The following is a 17908-nucleotide window of genomic DNA, read 5'->3' as shown; positions in this document are numbered from 1 at the left end:
TGATCTCAGTAATACCCAGGAGCTCAGAAGGATAGGGCACATTATATTCATTTCACTAATATGAGGAAACTTAGTCCTGGAAAAGTGATATGACTTACTCAAACTCATATTGTAAGTAATTTTTAAACCTAACTACAAATTATCATTTTACATTTAATAAATACTACTTTGATTTTTCACAAATATAAAATTTTAGAATTTCTAAAAATATAAAAACCTCTAAAGAAATAAAAATCTACTGTAATCCTCCCCTCCCAAGACACCAGTTAACAGCATTATATGTGTGTGCATTTAATACATATATAGGTTTCATACTATTATAACAATTATATATAGTATCCTATCCTACTTTTTACTCTATACAAGATCAGCATTTTCTCATGTTATTACAAATGCCTGGAAACTATTTTTAATGCCTGCATAATATTGCATCAAGTTGACGCACTATAATTTACTTAATAATTTTCCTAGTTTTAGACATTTAGGTTGGTTCAAGTTTCTGTCATTATCAACCAACCTATAATGAACACCTTTGTAAATAAGATTTTTCTATAATATGAATCTTTTTTGATTGTTTAAATCTCAGAACAGTATTGCCAGGACTAGGACTCAGATTTTTAGATTTCTATTCCTGATCTCTTCCTACTACATTTTCCAACTCTTAGAATACTAAACTATATGGACATTTTAATATAATGCCATTGTAAATTTTCATGTAAATGTTCAGGTTTTCTTAGTGATCCCTAACCTATGGTGGAAAGGGAGCACTTTGAAATTTAACCTAAATGCAAACATAGGTCTTGGTACTATCATTTTATAAGAAAATGTTTAAGGATAATTGGTAATAATATTAGCATTGCTGATACAACTGATTTGAGTATTAATGGACTACACCAATTTGTGTTCATGGACTTCAGTTTTATCTTCCCAGCGTTAACACAGGGTCTTTCCTTTGTTCTGTCTTTAGAGCTGCCTCCCTGAGTCTTCATTTCTCCCTCCTCACTCAGGAGTTGGGTGACCAACTTGTCTTGATTTTCCCAGGAAATTTCCAATTTAACACTAAAGTCTAAATTCCTACATCCCAGGAAAGCCCATAGTTCTAAGCAAACCAGGATGGTTGGTCACCCTACCAGTCAGGAGTGGATAATGGAAACAGCATGGCCAAGGGACACACAGATCTGGGGCACAGTCTTCACTCTGCCCCTGACTGGTTGTGAGACCTTTTCTGAGCATGGATTTCTTCACTTGGGTTTTCCTGCCTCTTAGACTTACTGTGAGGATATGATTATGATGCAAAACCATTTTGTAACATAAATTGCTGTGCAGACTGTTTTGTATTATGGCCAAAGAGTTAGAGGGACTGGGTTCAAATCCAATTCTTGCAGAGTAGTTGGAGTTTTTAGACAAATACTTCTCCGGCCCTTAGTTTCTTTGTGTGCAAAATGAGGGTTTTAGGCTAGGTGATCACTAAGACTCGTTCCTTCTGGGACATTGGCACCATAAGTCATAAACACTGGGTCTCCTCACTTATGTCCTGGCTTGTCAACTGTGAGAGCTAGAGAGAATTCAAGCAGCACATTAGCACAGTGTCTGTACTACTTGAGGTTAATCATAGTAGCTATTATTGGTGTTACCCAAAGGCAAGAGCTGAGATTTGAATTCAGGTTCAATTGCTTGACTACAAAGCCAGAGCTCCTTTCCCTGCATCAAACTGTCACATTTCAGCCCCTTTACCTGAAGTAAAAGCAAAGGAAGCAATGTGGCAGCAGTGAGGAAAGTGACAGGCCTGTGAGTCAGTCCCATGTGGACTCCAGCCTCAGTTCTGCACTTACTTGCTGTATGATCTTGAGCAAGTCACATATCTTCCTCATGACAGACACAACAGAGCCAGTTTCAAATTCAGATCCCTCCACTCCAAAGCTTAAGCTCTTAACCACTACTACCCTAGAATAGGAAAAAGGATTAATATTGAAATTAGTGACTCTGTATTCAAATCCCATCTCTGCCACATACTAGCTTCCCTACGCTATTGAGACAAATTACTTCGTCACCCTGAGCCTCAGTAACCTAATCTGTAAAACTGGGAAAGTGATAGACACCCTTCCCAAGGTTCTGAGAGAATCAAAGCACCCAGCACAATGTCTGGAAGCTGTTTATGGCAGAAAGATGTGTATTAATCTTGAATTGAGTTGAACTGAATTCCATTCAAAGGACCTGGAATCCTAATAATTTAGGCCAGAGTTTGAGTTTGAGGGGATCTTGGAAGTCACCACCTTCTGGTTCATTAACCAGCATATTCTCTTCACCTCTCACTCATTTCCTCTTTTGTCTCACTATCCACAACTGGGATTATAGCATGGATTCTTTCTTTCCCGCTCCCCTCCATGCTTCCTTCTGTTTGGGTTTTGGGGTTAAACAATATTAATAACTGTAATACTTTACCAGAATGCTCTACTATTTGATTGGTAACACTGATACTGATATGATACACCCCTGCTCCCAGTTCAGGAATCCCCTCCACTTTCTCCCTGACAAGCGGCCATCCCCCTTCCTCTGAAGCAGCTTTAGAACTCACCAGATACTGAGAGCCCTCCACTGCTGGATCAGTCCTATTGGTAGGGTGCACTATATAAAACTAAAGGAAATGGTTATAACTTGTCACCAAACTCAAAGTTTTCAAACATTATTTGAAGGCAATGGGGCAGCAGTGAGGAAAGTGACAGGCCTACAGGTCAGTCCCATGTGGGCTCCAGGCTGTGTTATGCACTTGCTGTATGATTTTGCGCAAGTCATATATCTTCTTCTGGTTTCTATTTCCCCATCTGAAACACTGTGTAAAATTTTATCTATTTTTTGTGGAAGGAGGAGGGGTATTGGTGTATTTCTTTTTGAAAACAAAGTTTTCCAGATCACTGATAAGGAAAGCAGAGAAAAGCACATCTGCTGTGGTGGAAATAAGAGAGAATGGCCTACATCTCGCTGGGTTTTCTCTTTGTCCTATGCAAGAACTCTCCAGGCAGCACAGCGTGAAAATCACCTAGAGTGGACAACCTCACTGTGCTCGGTATGAGGAGATGGTGTCACAGAGAGGTGACTTACTCCTGGTTCATTCCATGAGCTAGCAGAAGACCCAGAGATGGGATGTACTCCCACTCCACTGCCCTATTTCTACTTTACATTTCCTCAGGCCACATTATCCATTCTGAACTTTTTTTTTTTTTTTTAGAGTTTTTCCTTTTGTTACATTTCTGGCTTAAAAACACCCCTCCTCGTGTTTCTTTCCAATCTTCATTCATCATCGGGAAGCAACAGATCTTCCTGTGCTTTTTGACATTCTTCAAAATATTCTTATACTTTGGGGGCTTTTTTCCAAGGGGAGGAGAGTTAAGTAACATGGGTTTAACTTTGTGTGTGTGTGTGTGTGTGTAAGGAAGCTTTGCCCTGAGCTAACATCCATTGGCAATCCTCTTTTTTTTTTTTTTATTTTGCTTGAGGAAGATTAGCCCTGAGCTAACATCTGTGCCAGTCTTCCTCTTATTTGTATGTGGGATGCCTCTGCAGCATGGCTGATAAGTGGAGTAGGTCCATACTCAGGATCTGAGCCTGTGAACCCGGGCCACCAAAGTGGAGTGTGTTGAACTTTAACCGCTCCACCATGGGGCCAGCCCCCTGGATTTAACTTTTTGTTCTGAGATAATTATAGATTCTGATGGATTTGCAAAAATAGTACAGAGAGGTCTTGTGTACCTTTCATCCAGTTTCCTTCAAAGGCTGCATCTTTCATAACTATAGCACAGCATCAAAACCAGGAAATTTACATTGGTACAACATGTGTATATAGTTCTATACCATGTTATCACATGTAACCACCACCACAATCAAGATACAGAACTATCTCATCAGCAAAAAGATCTCCCAGATGCAACCCCTTATCGTCACACTCACTCCTCTCTCCATCACCATGCTATTATATCACACATACATAACTTACCACAGTCTATTGATGTTGACACTTTCTAATTTCAGTGAAATGTAGAAATTCTGCCTCCTTTTAAGTCACTTTAGTTCTCCATGTATAGTATAATTGTGTTAAATATTTCCTCCACATACACTGAAAACAACATCAATGTTATAATGTTTGCTTCAACACCAAACATAATGTAGAAAACACAGAAAAAGGAAAGTTTACTGTATTTATCCACATTTTTACTTTGTTATTTCTTCCTTTCTGATATTTCAAGAGTCCTTCTCTTTGTCATTTCCTTTCTGTTTCAAAAACTTCCTTTTCCCATTCTTTTAGAGTAGGTCTACTGGTGATAAATACTCTTACTTTTTCCTTCATCCAGAATGTTTTGATTTCCCCTTCATTCTTGAAGCATAGTTTTGCTGGATATAGGATTCTGGGTTGACAGTTCTTTTCTATCAGCATTTGAAAAACATTGTGCCACTTCCCTCTGGCCTCCATAGTTTCTGATGTGAAATCTGTTGTATTCGATATTTTCCCCCTGTAGGTAAGACCTTTGTTATTTCCCCTCACTGCTTTCAAGATTCTTTCTTTGTCCTTCATTTTCAGAATTTTGATTATGATGTTTCCTGGCATGGATTTCCCTCAGTATTTCCTGTTTGGGGTTCACGCAGTCTCTCAAATCTGTAGGTGTATATCTTTTGCCAAATTTGAGAAGATTTCAGCCATTTCAAACACTTTTTTCAGTCCCACTTTCTTTCTCCTCTCCTTCTTGAATTCCAATGACATGAATGTTAGATTTATCATCACATAGATCCCTGAGGCTCTGTTCATTTTTCTTTTTAGTTAATTTTTTTTTCTCCATTGTTCAAGTTGGCTAACTTCTAGTATTCCATTCTCATGTTCATTTGTTCTTTCCTCTGTTCCCTGCACCCTGCTATCGATCCCATCCTCAAGTGGGTGGTGGGAGTTCAGACTCCTCATGTGGTCTGACATCATGGAGAGGAGGGAGGGATTCATTACTGACTAAAAGGAATGAAATTCCCAGTTCCTCACTTTTCTCTGACACCACCTGATGGGGAAATTGGAGCAATGATGGATGCCTAGGCTCCTCATTCACCATTCGTTGGTGAGGCAGAAGATGGGGCTGTAGGTTTTTTCCAGTTTTTGGAAACTATTGTCTCAAAGTTTTCTGTCTTACTAGGTGGCCCCTTTCCTGGTCCTTTGTTTAGTGAGAACAGGCTTTTGAGAAGGCTTTGTTTTTGTCTTCACCCATTGGCATTTCCAGCTGGCCAGTTTCTCCAGCAACCATTCTGGCATATATGAGGCAACAATAAAACTCAGGGTACTCACCATGTATCATTTTTCAGGCCCTGAGTAACCCAACCCTCTTCTCTCTACCTGTTAGAGACTTGCTCCAAAGTGATGTATATGGTTTTCAGCTACACTTAGTCAAAGAAATAGGGAGAAATGCATCTACTCCTTCTTGTCCCAGAACTAGAAGTCTTTAATGTCTCACCTTTTCTTTTTAATGCATATATATTTATTTTTGGAAATTTGATTTTGTAGCATTGCATTAATGCCAATATTCTTAAGATATAAAACTTAAATAAGAACAAAACAACTGCAAGGATCATTTTACAGCTCCTAAATTAGTCATTTTTTCCAACGCCAATTCTTAATGCTGTCCAGATTGCACTAAAATTGATAGAGTAACAGACCAAGAGTAGCATTTTAAATTGGTGCAACATATTTTGAGAGCATGCATAGCAGGAGCTTATAGTCATTAACCCTGCAATCTGCCTCAGGAGCTAATTCTAAAAAATAATTTAACAAAACTAAATCCATACAATATTATCTACTTTAGAAAAAAATACAGAAAATCTCAATGCCCAGAAATAAGGATATGATACTGTAAATTGTGACACACATAAGAACAGTAAAAAATTCTCCAACTATGGTATAATGAACACTAGGAGAAAACATGACAAATTGCTTTGATATAATGTTAAATGAAAATCACAGAATACAAATGGGTATATACATTTGATAATAGCTGTGTAAAAATGTGCTCATGGAAAGAAAAACTAAAAAGGAAAATGTAAAAGTAAAAATAATTGTTATATTTAGTGGAGGGATAATGAATTAATTCATTTATTTAACAAATAACTTACTGAGTACCTACCATGTACCAGGCATACTTTAGGTGCTAGGGATACAAAAGTGAATTTAAAAAATGACAAAAATCCCTATTCTCATGGTGCTTACTTTCTAATAGAGGGAGAGACAGCTAATAAAATAAATAATACATTATGGTTTGCTAGATGGTAATAAGTACTATACAGAAAAATAAAGCAGGAAAGGAGAATAGGTAAACAGGGGGCAAGGAGCTATAATTTAATTTTAAACATATGACTCATTTTACAAAATATTAATTCATGAATTTATAATTTTTCAAACAAAATATTATTTTTCTAACAATAAAGCCCTATTATTTCAGGAAACAAAATCATTAATTTCAAAATTTTAGATTCTTTTTTTACAAGAGTAAGGGTAAAGATTATCATTACAATAAGAGTAATAGAGAGTATGGATTTATTGCTTATTTATATATAACTCTATCACTGCACTTAGTTCAAAAGAATAGTATAATTGTCCGTTTACTTGCTGTCTATGCCATGGGTTTATATCTCTTTCCTCCATTATTGTAGTCAAACCTTTGAAAGGTCTGTCCATATTTACGGCCTCCATTTCTTCACACTTTCTCCATCAGCCAACTCACACGGCCTGGCTTGAACTTCCACCACATCACTAAAAGTGCACTCACCAAAGCCTCTAATCACCTCTGTGCCACTACAAACATTGGGCATTTTAAGATATTAATTATCTTTGACTCTTTGACCTCTCAGTAGCAGTTGGCACCGTTAGTCACTCCCCCTTTTTAGAAAAGTTCTCTCTCCCTGGTTTCATAACACCGCACTTTCTTGGTTTTCTTCCTACTTCTCTGGTCAGTCCATGTCACCCTCTTTTGTGAGTTTCTCATCCTCTACTTGACCTTTAAATGGAGGGATTTCTCAGAACCATGTCCTGATCTTCTCTCTTCACTCCATGTGACCTCCCTGGGAATCATATCTGTGCCTACTGTTCTGGTTATCATCTGTAGGATTGACTCCAGAATCTGCACCTCCAGATTCCTCTCTTGAGTCTCTTAGCAAAATACTCTATTGCCTACTTGATGTCTCTGCTTGCATGTCTCTCAGGCACTTCTAACAAAATGTTTCCAAGGCCATCTCATCATCTCCCCTATCCAACAAAATCTACCAAAACTGTCTCTCCTCTTATGGTCCCTATCTTTAGCAATGGCACCACCATCGCTTCTGTTGCCCATGCCAGAAAACTTGGGAATCATCCAGGATTCCCCCTCTCCTTTATCATCCACATCTAGTCAGTCACTGTTAAGTTGATTCAATCTTCTGTTAACCCTCATATCCATGCACTTGTTTTCATGGCTATTATTGCCACCCTAATCCATCATCAGCTATAGCTTAAGGTATTACAAAAACCTCTAAACAATTGTCCTCCTCTCCAAGATATTCCCTATTCAGCAACAAGAACAGTCTTGTTCTTTCTAAAATGCCAATCGGATCATGTCCTACTCCTGGTTAATCCCTTCAATTTCTTTACACTGCCCTCAGAATCAAGTCCAACTCTTTAGCTTGGCTTCAAGGCTTACCTCAATTTCACTCCTACCTACCTCTCCAGTAGATTTCTCCTTAGAATTTCATGCTCCAATCACATTAGGCTTTGCTCATCAAAGATGTAATGTTCTCTCTCATCTCTTGACCTTCAGATATGTTCTATTACTTCACACATATCCCCACCTGCTATGATCTAACTGCTATTCATTTTTCAGCTCTCAGTATAAATAATATGCCTAAGGAAAGTCTCTCATCCTTGGAACAAATGAAGCCTTAAATGCTATATAGAGTGCTGAATAGTTTCCACAGCATGCTGAATTTCCCCTGTTTTAACAGTCATCACACTTAACTAGAGTTACATATTTAACGTCTAGCCCAGTAGACTATGCGCTCTATGAGAACAGTAATCACATCTCTCTTGTTTTGTTCTAATACCTTGCATAATTCTGGGTTCACTGTAACTTTTCAGTAAGCATTTATTGACAAGCAGAAGGAAGGAAGGGAGGGAGAAAAGAAAGGGAGGGAAAGAAAAGGGGATGGAAGGAAGGCTCACCCAATCAAGTCTTGGGTGAATCAGCGGAAAAGAAAAGAAATGATCATGAAATTTATTGAATTAATGAGATCTTTGAGACTTTAAAAAGTATTTACACATCCATTTTACATTTATTTCTTATAACAACTATATGAGAAAGTATCATTATGCACTTTTTACAGTAAGGAAACCAAGGTTCATAAAAGAAGTGTTACGGCTCATCATGTTATAGCTTCCATTGGGAATCCTATTTCCTTACTTTTGTTTCTGTTTTATTTCCTTGAGATCTAGCTGAAATACCACCTGCCCCCAAAGCTGCTTCTTTTCTCCCTACAGTCCTAATAGTATCATTTTCTTCCTCTTCACTAATCCCACAGCAGACTTCATATACCTCCCTAATGGTTCTTAGCACCATACTCCTTATATTACACCTATTTATGTTTGTATTTCATTTAAACATCTAAAAAATAAAACTTTAAAGTATAATCCAGACCAGGTTCATATTTATCACCCCAGGACCTAGCACAAAGTTGGATGTTCAATAAAAATGTATTAAATGGAAGCCACCTCCAAGATTTAGTTCAATCTCCTCAATCTACTATAACAGACAAGTCAATTAGAGAAGTTATTTCACATCTACCAAAGGCCAAACAGCAGCATGCTACTTCCTGCCTCTCTGTGCCTCCTTCCTCCACCCTCTTCCTGCATGGAATACGAGAACAGTAAACTTGGGAGTCCTGAGGTCTCTCGCTAATGCCACCACTTACTAGTTGTGTAAATATCCTAGGCTTAGTTTCTGCATGAGTGAGAATATAGATATCAGTTTTTTGTAATGCCAGTCCCCAGCAGTGCCTAGCACATAGGAATTTCAGCCTTTGACAAAATTAAAAAATATTAATGAGTTATGATTGCAGGAACTTGATGCTACAGATTCCTAGCAACAAACAATCCTTAAAAAGTCTAAGGTGTCTAAAAAGTCTAACAGAATTAGAGTGAATTAAAATAGGCAGAAAACTTCTGAATCTTCCAGCTTCTCCATTTTGCTGCTAGGTATTCTGATTTTATCTCCTCAAGGCAAAACAGCCTTGAATGGCCATATATTTGCATAATGGCTTTTTAGTTGCTTCTTTTGCTCATTGCTTTCCACAACTAATTGATTGCCAGACCTATGCTAAGGCCTGAAGGCATCTTTGCTTGGAATCAGTTACAGCCCCCTACAACACATAAAGAAGAATGTTTATTTCACCTTGAAAAGGTGAAAAAAGTTTGTTTTCCCAATCTGGTATATATTTAAGCTGGGAAATTTAGGGTTTTTAATGTTTGTCATGAGGTAAGAATTTTTCAGTGCCTATTTGGAATATTAAAGGAGGCAAAGCCCCTAGACAAGAAAAGTATCAGCTACTTCTTCTGTTATGTGGTCGCCTTGGCATTGGGGAAACTGGAATTAGGAAGACAGTAGAAAAGATATTCTAATATTGAGATCTAAAAGGTATTTGTTAAATTTGAGTCTGGCCATTGTCTAGAATCCAAAATGTGATGAACTTCTTAGGGTCAGTAAAATCTAATATTCCTAGAGCCAAACAGTCACATATACTTGTTTATGTTACCCTGGGAACATTTAGGAAAATGATTACTGGAAGGTAGGTTCTAGTCCAGGTAACTGACACAAGGAATAGAAGAAAAGTCTCGGCAGAAATCACCAAAGGGGCAGAAAGACTCTTTAGAACAAATCAGTAGCAGGGAACGTAACAATTATGATCTACAGAGATCAGCTCATAAAATTCTGAAATGAAAGTTCCACTTGGGAATAGATCTTTTCTGTCATATTCATACTGTATCCTCAATATTTAGAATACTGCATGGCACATTAAGGTGCTAAATTGAATTCTATTAAGTAATCAAATATCTAAACGTCTGGGTTGAGGAAAGAGGACTAAGAAGGAATGTAAGCAGCTTTGCATCCAAGGTCTGGGGATGGTAAGATAAAAAAATAGGAGAGAGTAAACATATCAACAACTTGGTTTGCTCAGGTACCCTGTGCCTTACTGGCCTGATGAACTACAACAAACTCAGTTCTGAAACTTTAAACTCTTTCAGACCGTTAGAGAAGCCCAGTGACTGGATAATGGCTGCTGCTGAGAGCCTGCCAGCATTAGATAAGAGCACTAACTTAATTCTAAGGCATTATAATATAAATGCAAGGACTCATTAATTTTTCAAAATCTAGTCAAGAGTCCTGACAGAGAGGACCCAAATGAGAGTCCATGAGAAACAAAACAAAACAAAATAATTAAGGCTTAAGGATTTTCAACAACACACACAAAAACACACACAAAAGACTCCACAACTGAACACTTTGGAAAAAGGGGTGGCGATTATGGTTGCTGCATAAGATCCCAACACAGAGCCTGGCAAAAGAAGTACAATGTAATTCTGAAGGCCCTCATGAGCAGATCAACAGCGGCGTCCTTTTGTCGGCAATGTTTGAAGTACACATCTACACATGTGCCTATTAACAGAGAGCTGTGCTCTATTATCATCCAGTCAGGCTGAGTTCAGAGACTCAAAGTAAAGACCTACTCCTTACTCAGATCTCACTGTCAAAAGGAAATCAACAACGCAGCAAAGCAAAACATAGGTCCAGGAAGATATTTTTATCTTTTAATAAACAGTTTTCATTATCATCATCAAATGCCAACATTTTTACAAAACTGAGTTTCTCAGCCCAGCATTTATAGAAAATTGCCAGGGATCATTTGTAGATAAAAGCACAATTCAATATTTATGAATTGCTAGTTTTCTATAAATATAGACATTTAGAGATGATCTTCTCACTAGTCATTAAAATTTGAACAGGGATCAAAGCTAGAATAATATTAACAATTCCTTGCATTTGTACAGTGTTTTACATAATACTATTAATAATAGATGGCATTTATTGAGCACTTAGCAAGTGCCAGGCACTTTGCATGTAAATTCTCATAAGAAATTCAGTTCAGTTCAATAAGCATTCACACCTACTGTGTGATCAATGAATAACACTTGGTTTCTGTCTTTAAAAACTCGTTTTGGTGCACTCAATCAATGTTTGGTGAATGAATAAATGAAGGGATGGATGAACAAATTAATTGGTGTAAATGGCAGTGTGGGATATAAAAATAACACAGGCTCGTCCCCCTACTACCCCTGGTCTTGAGAAAGTACTTCACCTCTCCCGGCCTCAATTTCTGCCTCTGTAATACAGGGATATTTAAAATCTCCCTTGCAAAAATGTGAGAATAGTAACAGCAAATGTAAAACATCTGACAAGGAATGGGCTCTTGGTGAGTGAGAATAGTTATCATCATCATCACCACTATTATTAAGCAATCCTATCCAATTCTCCTCATCCTCACTATAGCAATGGGACAAATAGAACTTTAACATCCACAAAAATACACAACCTCTATACAAAAACGACACAAAAACTAAGCAAAGCAAGGGAAATCTACGGAACTGTCACTCCCAATGTCCTCCTAGGTTACTGCACAACATTTCTATGCTTAGGCTAGAAAAACACTCATAGAATCAACTTTAATTATGCTTCCAAAGATACCATGATAAAAGGCAAACAGGACAGGAAGTTTTCCAAATAACAGAATATACCTTCCCTTATAATGGAATGTTGGTCACTCCAAATGTGAGACCATGTTCCCTAACCCAACATTCCCAAAGAACAGTACCTAGAGCTCAGCGAGTGGCCATCCAGAAACTCATCTTATTCTTCTCAGCGCCAGTGAGGGTAAGCCCTAGCCATACAGCATACACTTGAGCCCTGAGTCAAATTCTCCAACCAAAAGGAGGTCCCATTCTGTGGGTCACTTACCATTTCGGTCTGCTGGTAGATTTCACCATAGGGGCCATCCCATCTCTATAAAGACTCTTGGTTTTGCTGAAGTTAACAATGTTGAAAATGACTCTCTGAAAAAGAATGAGGGAGAAGTTTGTCAGAAGACTATGCTATGTAGGTTGCCACTTCCTGATCATTAGGACTGGAAACAATAAGCAGGGTTAAAGGAATTCATATGGACTAGCTGCCAACAGCATAGTGAGGATAAACGGTGCCCACAGAAATTCAATGTGTTCATGCCAGCTTAGTGTAGTGGTTAAAAGCACAGACTCCGGAACCTGGAAGCCTGAGTTTTAATCCCACTCTACATTCTCAAGCTGTGTGACCCTGTCAAGCTACTAAACTTTCTGTGCCTCAGTTTCCTCATCTGAAAAATGGGGATAATTATAGTACCTAGGGTTACTGATGATAATAAAATAAGTTAATATATGTACAGTGTTTGGAACCACACTTGGTATATAGCAAATGCTATGTAAAGTTTTAGCTATTATTAACTATACTCTCTTTAGGCTGACCTGGAATTTTCATGGAAATGAATAAGTATTATCATTAGAGTGACAGTAGTGCATTTGAAATTCAACAAAACTAAAGACAATAACTAAGTGCAAAGTTGAAATTAAAAAATTTTGCAACTGGTCAGGACCCCTTTGGCTAGAACTGGCAGATGTATGTTCTTTTCTGCACCCTCTTTGTCCTCTGCTAGGGGCCAGGCGTACTGGGCTCAACCTTAATCTCAGCATCAACTTATAGGGGCATAGGTGCTTGGGTAAGTCCCTTCCCTCTCTGAGTCTCACCTTTAAAATGGGGGAGTGGGGTGTTCTAGATGACTATAGCCCTTCCAAGAGGGCAATATAGTTAAAAGAGACCAGGCCTTTGTTCTAGTAAACAATTTTGTCACAAGTGAGGAGGAGAGATTGGGAAAGAGAGAAGAATTGGGGTTAAAAGACACTAAATAACCACTGAAATAGTCCAAAGGAGAGAGGATGAGGACCAGAGCAAAGGCAGCCAGAATAGTTGGAGAAAAGGGAAAGTTTTCAAGAGATTACCATAGCCAACTTTTTTATCTAGAGGCAGTAAAAGAGAGGGAAGCATCAAAATTCGTGTATTATTTCATTCAACAAACATTTATTATGTGAGGTACTATATAATATCAAGTGCCAAGAATTTTATACACTTAAAATTTTAAAAAAATATTCTCCTGTAACTATAAACAAAAAGGATACTAACATCTCCATTTTACAGATGTGGGAACTGAGGCTCAGAGAGGTTAAATAACTTGTCCAAAGTCATGCAATTAATAGATAGAGTTGATATTTGAATCCGTGGGATAAAAAAGATAAGTAAGATAAGATGTCCATGATCTCTAGCCTTGAATTACTCACTAAGGTGCCAAAAGTTCATAACTCTAACCAAGTCTATTTGCCAAAATAAAGGCAAAAATAAATATAACACTAATTTTTTCCAAGCCTTTAAAATTTTCTTTTCTTAAAAAGAGAAAATCCAAACCATTTCTTCTGGCCACATATTTGGGACTACCATAAAATGTTTCGTTCTATGAAATAAACTCTTAGGAATAACTCACGTTTTCCTTTCTCTCAGAGACCCAGCCATTGACTCCATTTCCCGGCATTTCAGTTTCAGCCTTTCCTTCTGTCATTAAATTAAGTCATTAAGAATGACCAAGGCTATTCCATTATTAATAACTTGGACCTGCTCGTTGTGAGTTCAATTATTTCTCCCAGGGTCTTGGCTATTATCTGATTTAAGAAAATCAATATCAAGGGGACAAATGACCTTTGAACCTCACAGGGCTTAATCCGCCTTTTTTCTTTTGAGATTCCCAGTATCAGACCCATTTCCAGTGAACCTGTAAGCCATACTGCACTTTTAGGATCTAGATCAATGCTAAATGCAGGGGAAAATCTAACACAGAAATAATGTGCATATGTGAAGCTAGAATAAAGAAATGAGAAAGTGAAACATTTATTTACTGTTAATATCCTACTATGCAGCAGGAAAATTTCCCAGGTGTTTTAAATATGCTATATTATTTAGCTTTTCCATCCATAAATAAAAGTTGTTTACTTTAGACCAATTTTATACATGGGGAAATTGAAGCTAATAAAGGCTAATTGGCTTGCCCCCTCCTCCCTCAAATCCCAGATCTATTAACTGGTAGAGCTGAGACTTAAATCTTTGGTGTTCTGACCATTAAGATCACACTTTCTCTATAACACTACAGGCAAAAAGTACACTATATCTTACCATTCCCTATCCATGCATTATTTTTTAATGTTTTCCAGCCTTATTTATCAAGGCAGCATGTGATTTGGAGAATCAAAGGTTTTTGGAAGTACACAGTGCAGGAAATCTTGGCTTCACCTATTTAACACTTAATTATTAATTATTTACTCAAAATGCATCACAAGAAATAGCACCCAGGAGGTAATGGTAACAACAACTACAATAATAGCTAGCAACTTCTGAGCACTTTCTATGTACCAAATTTTTACACATTCTTCTTAATTTTTCATGCATCAAAGAAGAAATAATAATGGATATTAGAAAATATCTAGAATTGAAAAATTAATTCAGCACTACATATCAGAGCTTGTGGCATACAGAAAAAGCAGTAAATAGAGAAGTTAAAATTTAGCCTCATGTGCATATATTAGAAAAGAAGCCTGAAAAAAACGTGCTAAGTACTCAACTTAAAATTCCCTCCACAAAAATCCCAGAGACACAAAACACTGGAAGTGTTTGGTACATGTGAAGGTTGGGGGGTCAGGCAGGGCTTGGTCCAAAGTCCTTATAAAGAAAAATTAAGTACCCAAATTCTTTCCCTCTCATTAAGCACTCAAGTGACTACTCTTTCTTCATCATGATGGGAGACTAGAGGGTCATTGCCCAGAGAGGTTGAAGCACAGAGACTCTGGATTCAAAATCCACACTACTGGTAGTCAAGCTTATCTCTACAGTCAAGAGAATAGAGAATTCTTCTGTGGGAAAATCAACTTCCAATCAAAGACAAAAGATTTATTAATATAGATATAGGAGACTCCTCCAATGAAATGACTGGTTCTCCGTTGGCATGGTCCACACAAGCATTTAGAACCTCCACTTCAAATTTTAATGTCAATCTGTTAATGATGAAAAACATCCAATAGAAGCAGAGACTAAAGTAACCAAACAAATATATAGGAGGAAGAAAAAGGACTCAGAAAAAACAGAGGCAATGTGCAATAGGTGCATTGAAAACTAATTTAGCAGAAAAAGAAGCAATTTATTAGTACAAGGCAAGAAGCACACAGGAGGTAGTTGTAGAAGAAAAAAATGTAATCATATATCACAAGACTCACCTGTATTAATATTTACCTATTCATAGTAAAGAGAGGCCTGAATATTAATTTAACCTAAAGAGTGTTAATAAGGGGGGCCGGCCCCGTAGCCGAGTGGTTAAGTTCACCACTCCACTTCAGGCGGCCCAGGGTTTTGCCAGTTCGAATCCTGGGTGCAGACACAGCACTGCTCATCAAGCCATGCTGAGGCAGCATCCCACATGCCACAACTAGAGGGACCCACAACTAAAAATACACAACTATGTACTGGGGGGTTTTGGGGAGAAAAAGGAAAAATAAAAATAAAATAAAATCTTTAAAAAAAATGAGTGTTGGGGCTGGCCCCGTGGCCGAGTGGTTAAGTTCGCGCGCTCTGCTGCAGGCGGCCCAGTGTTTCGTTGGTTCAAATCCTGGGCGCAGACATGGCACTGATCATCGAGCCACACTGAGGCAGTGTCCCATATGCCACAACTAGAAGGACCCACAACGAAGAATATACAACTATGTACTGGGGGGCTTTGGGGAGAAAAAGGAAAAAAATGTAAAAATCTTTATTAAAAAAATGAGTGTTAAAAATATGAGAAGAGAGGTGTTTGTATTTTGTAGCAGAAATGGTAAAGAATGAAATTATCATCTTCATAATACCAAGTTGATAAATACTATTTAAAACAAAAATGAATAAAGAATAGCAGTATAGAAATTTTATTTGGAGATATAAAAGTAATATCAGAGGAAATAATGAAAGGAAATATGAGCAACTGCCTCAAGAGCAGGGGCCAAATCCTACTGCTGCTTGTCTTTGTTTAAAAAAAGCCATGCTCATGCATTAGGTGTTGTCCACGGCTGCTTTTGGGACATAACAGCAGAGTTGAGCAGTTGTGATAGAGACCTGATGGCTCACAAAGCCTAAATCATTTCATACTTTGTTCTCTCTTTCTTTTTTCTCCCCAAAGCCCCTCAGGACATAGTTGCATATCCTAGTCACAAGTCATTCTAGCTCCTCCTTGTGGGATGCCTCCACAGCATAGCTTTGATGAGCAGTATGTAGGTCTGCGCCCAGGATCCAAACCGGTGGACCCCAGGGCTGCTGGAGAGGAGTGTGCGAACTTAAGCACTCAGCCACGGGGCTGGCACTCTCCCCCCAACTTTTTTTTTCCACTTTGTTCTTTATAGAAAAAGTTTGCTGATCCTTGCTTTAGGAAGCAGGAATCAAAAGTGGGGACATAGCAGAGGGCTGTTTTCTTTTTGGCCTTTATAGTGTTATTTTACTTTTTAAATTATGTACATGTATTTATTTTCATAAAAATTATGTACACCTGCAATTTCCACAATGTTATAAACCAATGCAGCCTCAATAAAATAAAAAAAAATAAGTGAAATTAAAAAAAGGAAAAAGATAGAAAGCTACCCAACTCATTCTATGACGCTATTATAAACTTAAGGCAAAAACAGGCAAGGACAACTGGAGAATGGAAAATTATAGCCCTGTGTCAGTTATAAACATTGATTGAAAAATTTTAAATAAAATATTACCAATTCAGATCCAGCAATAAATTTACACACACACTCATACATATAGCATATCAATACAGAGTAAGACGTATCCTAGGAATGGAAGGTGATTCAACACCAAAAAGAGCTATAAAATAAGTCATCACATTAGCAAATTAAATGAGAAATACTAAATTATCAACAACTAGATATAATAAAAAGATCTGATAAAATACAAGACCCATTCAAAATTTTTTAAAAAATCTTTGCAAGCTAGAAATAGAAGAGAAGTTCCTTTATCTTCTGAACATTATCTATCAAAAATTTAGAGGAATTATACTTAATCATGAAATGTAAGAAACACTCCTTTGAAAGTCAGGGAAAAACAAGGATGCCACTATTGCTGTTTCTATTCAATATCATACTGAAAGTTCTAGTGTAATAAAATAAAGGTAGTAAAAAGTAAAAAGATCAAAAAAGTGTAAAATTCATTATTTACAGATGATATGATTATCTACATGCAAAATAAAAGAGAAACTAAAGAAAACTTTTAAAATACATAGAAAGTCCAAGAAGGTTAGTGGATTCAAGAATGACACACAAATTTCAACAATGGACTTATAAAACAATGGACTTATAATTAAGAAAATTATAGAAATAAAATATAGGAATAAAAAAGAGAACATAGGGGTCGGCCCTGTGGCTGAGTGGTTAAGTTCACGTGCTCCGCTTCCGTGGCCCAGGGTTTTGGCGGTTCGGATCCTGGGCGCGGACATGGGGCCGCTTATGAGGCCATGCTGAGGCTGCGTCCCACATGCCACAACTAGAAGGACCCACAACTAAAATATACAACTATGTACTGGGGGCTTTGGGGAGAAAAAGGAAAAACAAAATCTTAAAAAAAAAAAAGGGAACACAACTATAAGCACTAAAAATATTTTTTAAAATATTATAATAAAAAGATATGCAATGAATTTGAAAAATTATTTTAAAAAA

The 17908-nt window shown here is 37.4% G+C and overlaps 1 protein-coding gene across 5 annotated transcripts in view; it reads right to left on the bottom strand.

The window, feature by feature from the left end:
• AGBL4 (AGBL carboxypeptidase 4) overlaps nucleotides 1-17908 on the bottom strand; it is a 1226144-nt gene that overhangs the window by 671041 nt on the left and 537195 nt on the right. For all 5 annotated transcript variants that reach the window (XM_070609700.1, XM_070609702.1, XM_070609701.1 and 2 more), the window contains one exon: nucleotides 12060-12154. In XM_070609700.1, coding sequence (XP_070465801.1) covers nucleotides 12060-12154 — 95 coding nt within the window. The remainder of the gene's footprint in view (nucleotides 1-12059; nucleotides 12155-17908) is intronic.

Source organism: Equus przewalskii, chromosome 2 (genome assembly GCF_037783145.1).
Source record: "Equus przewalskii isolate Varuska chromosome 2, EquPr2, whole genome shotgun sequence".
NCBI lineage: Eukaryota > Metazoa > Chordata > Mammalia > Perissodactyla > Equidae > Equus > Equus przewalskii.
The sequence above is the reverse complement of the archived record's forward strand: the minus strand, read 5'-3'. Positions and strand labels throughout refer to the sequence as shown.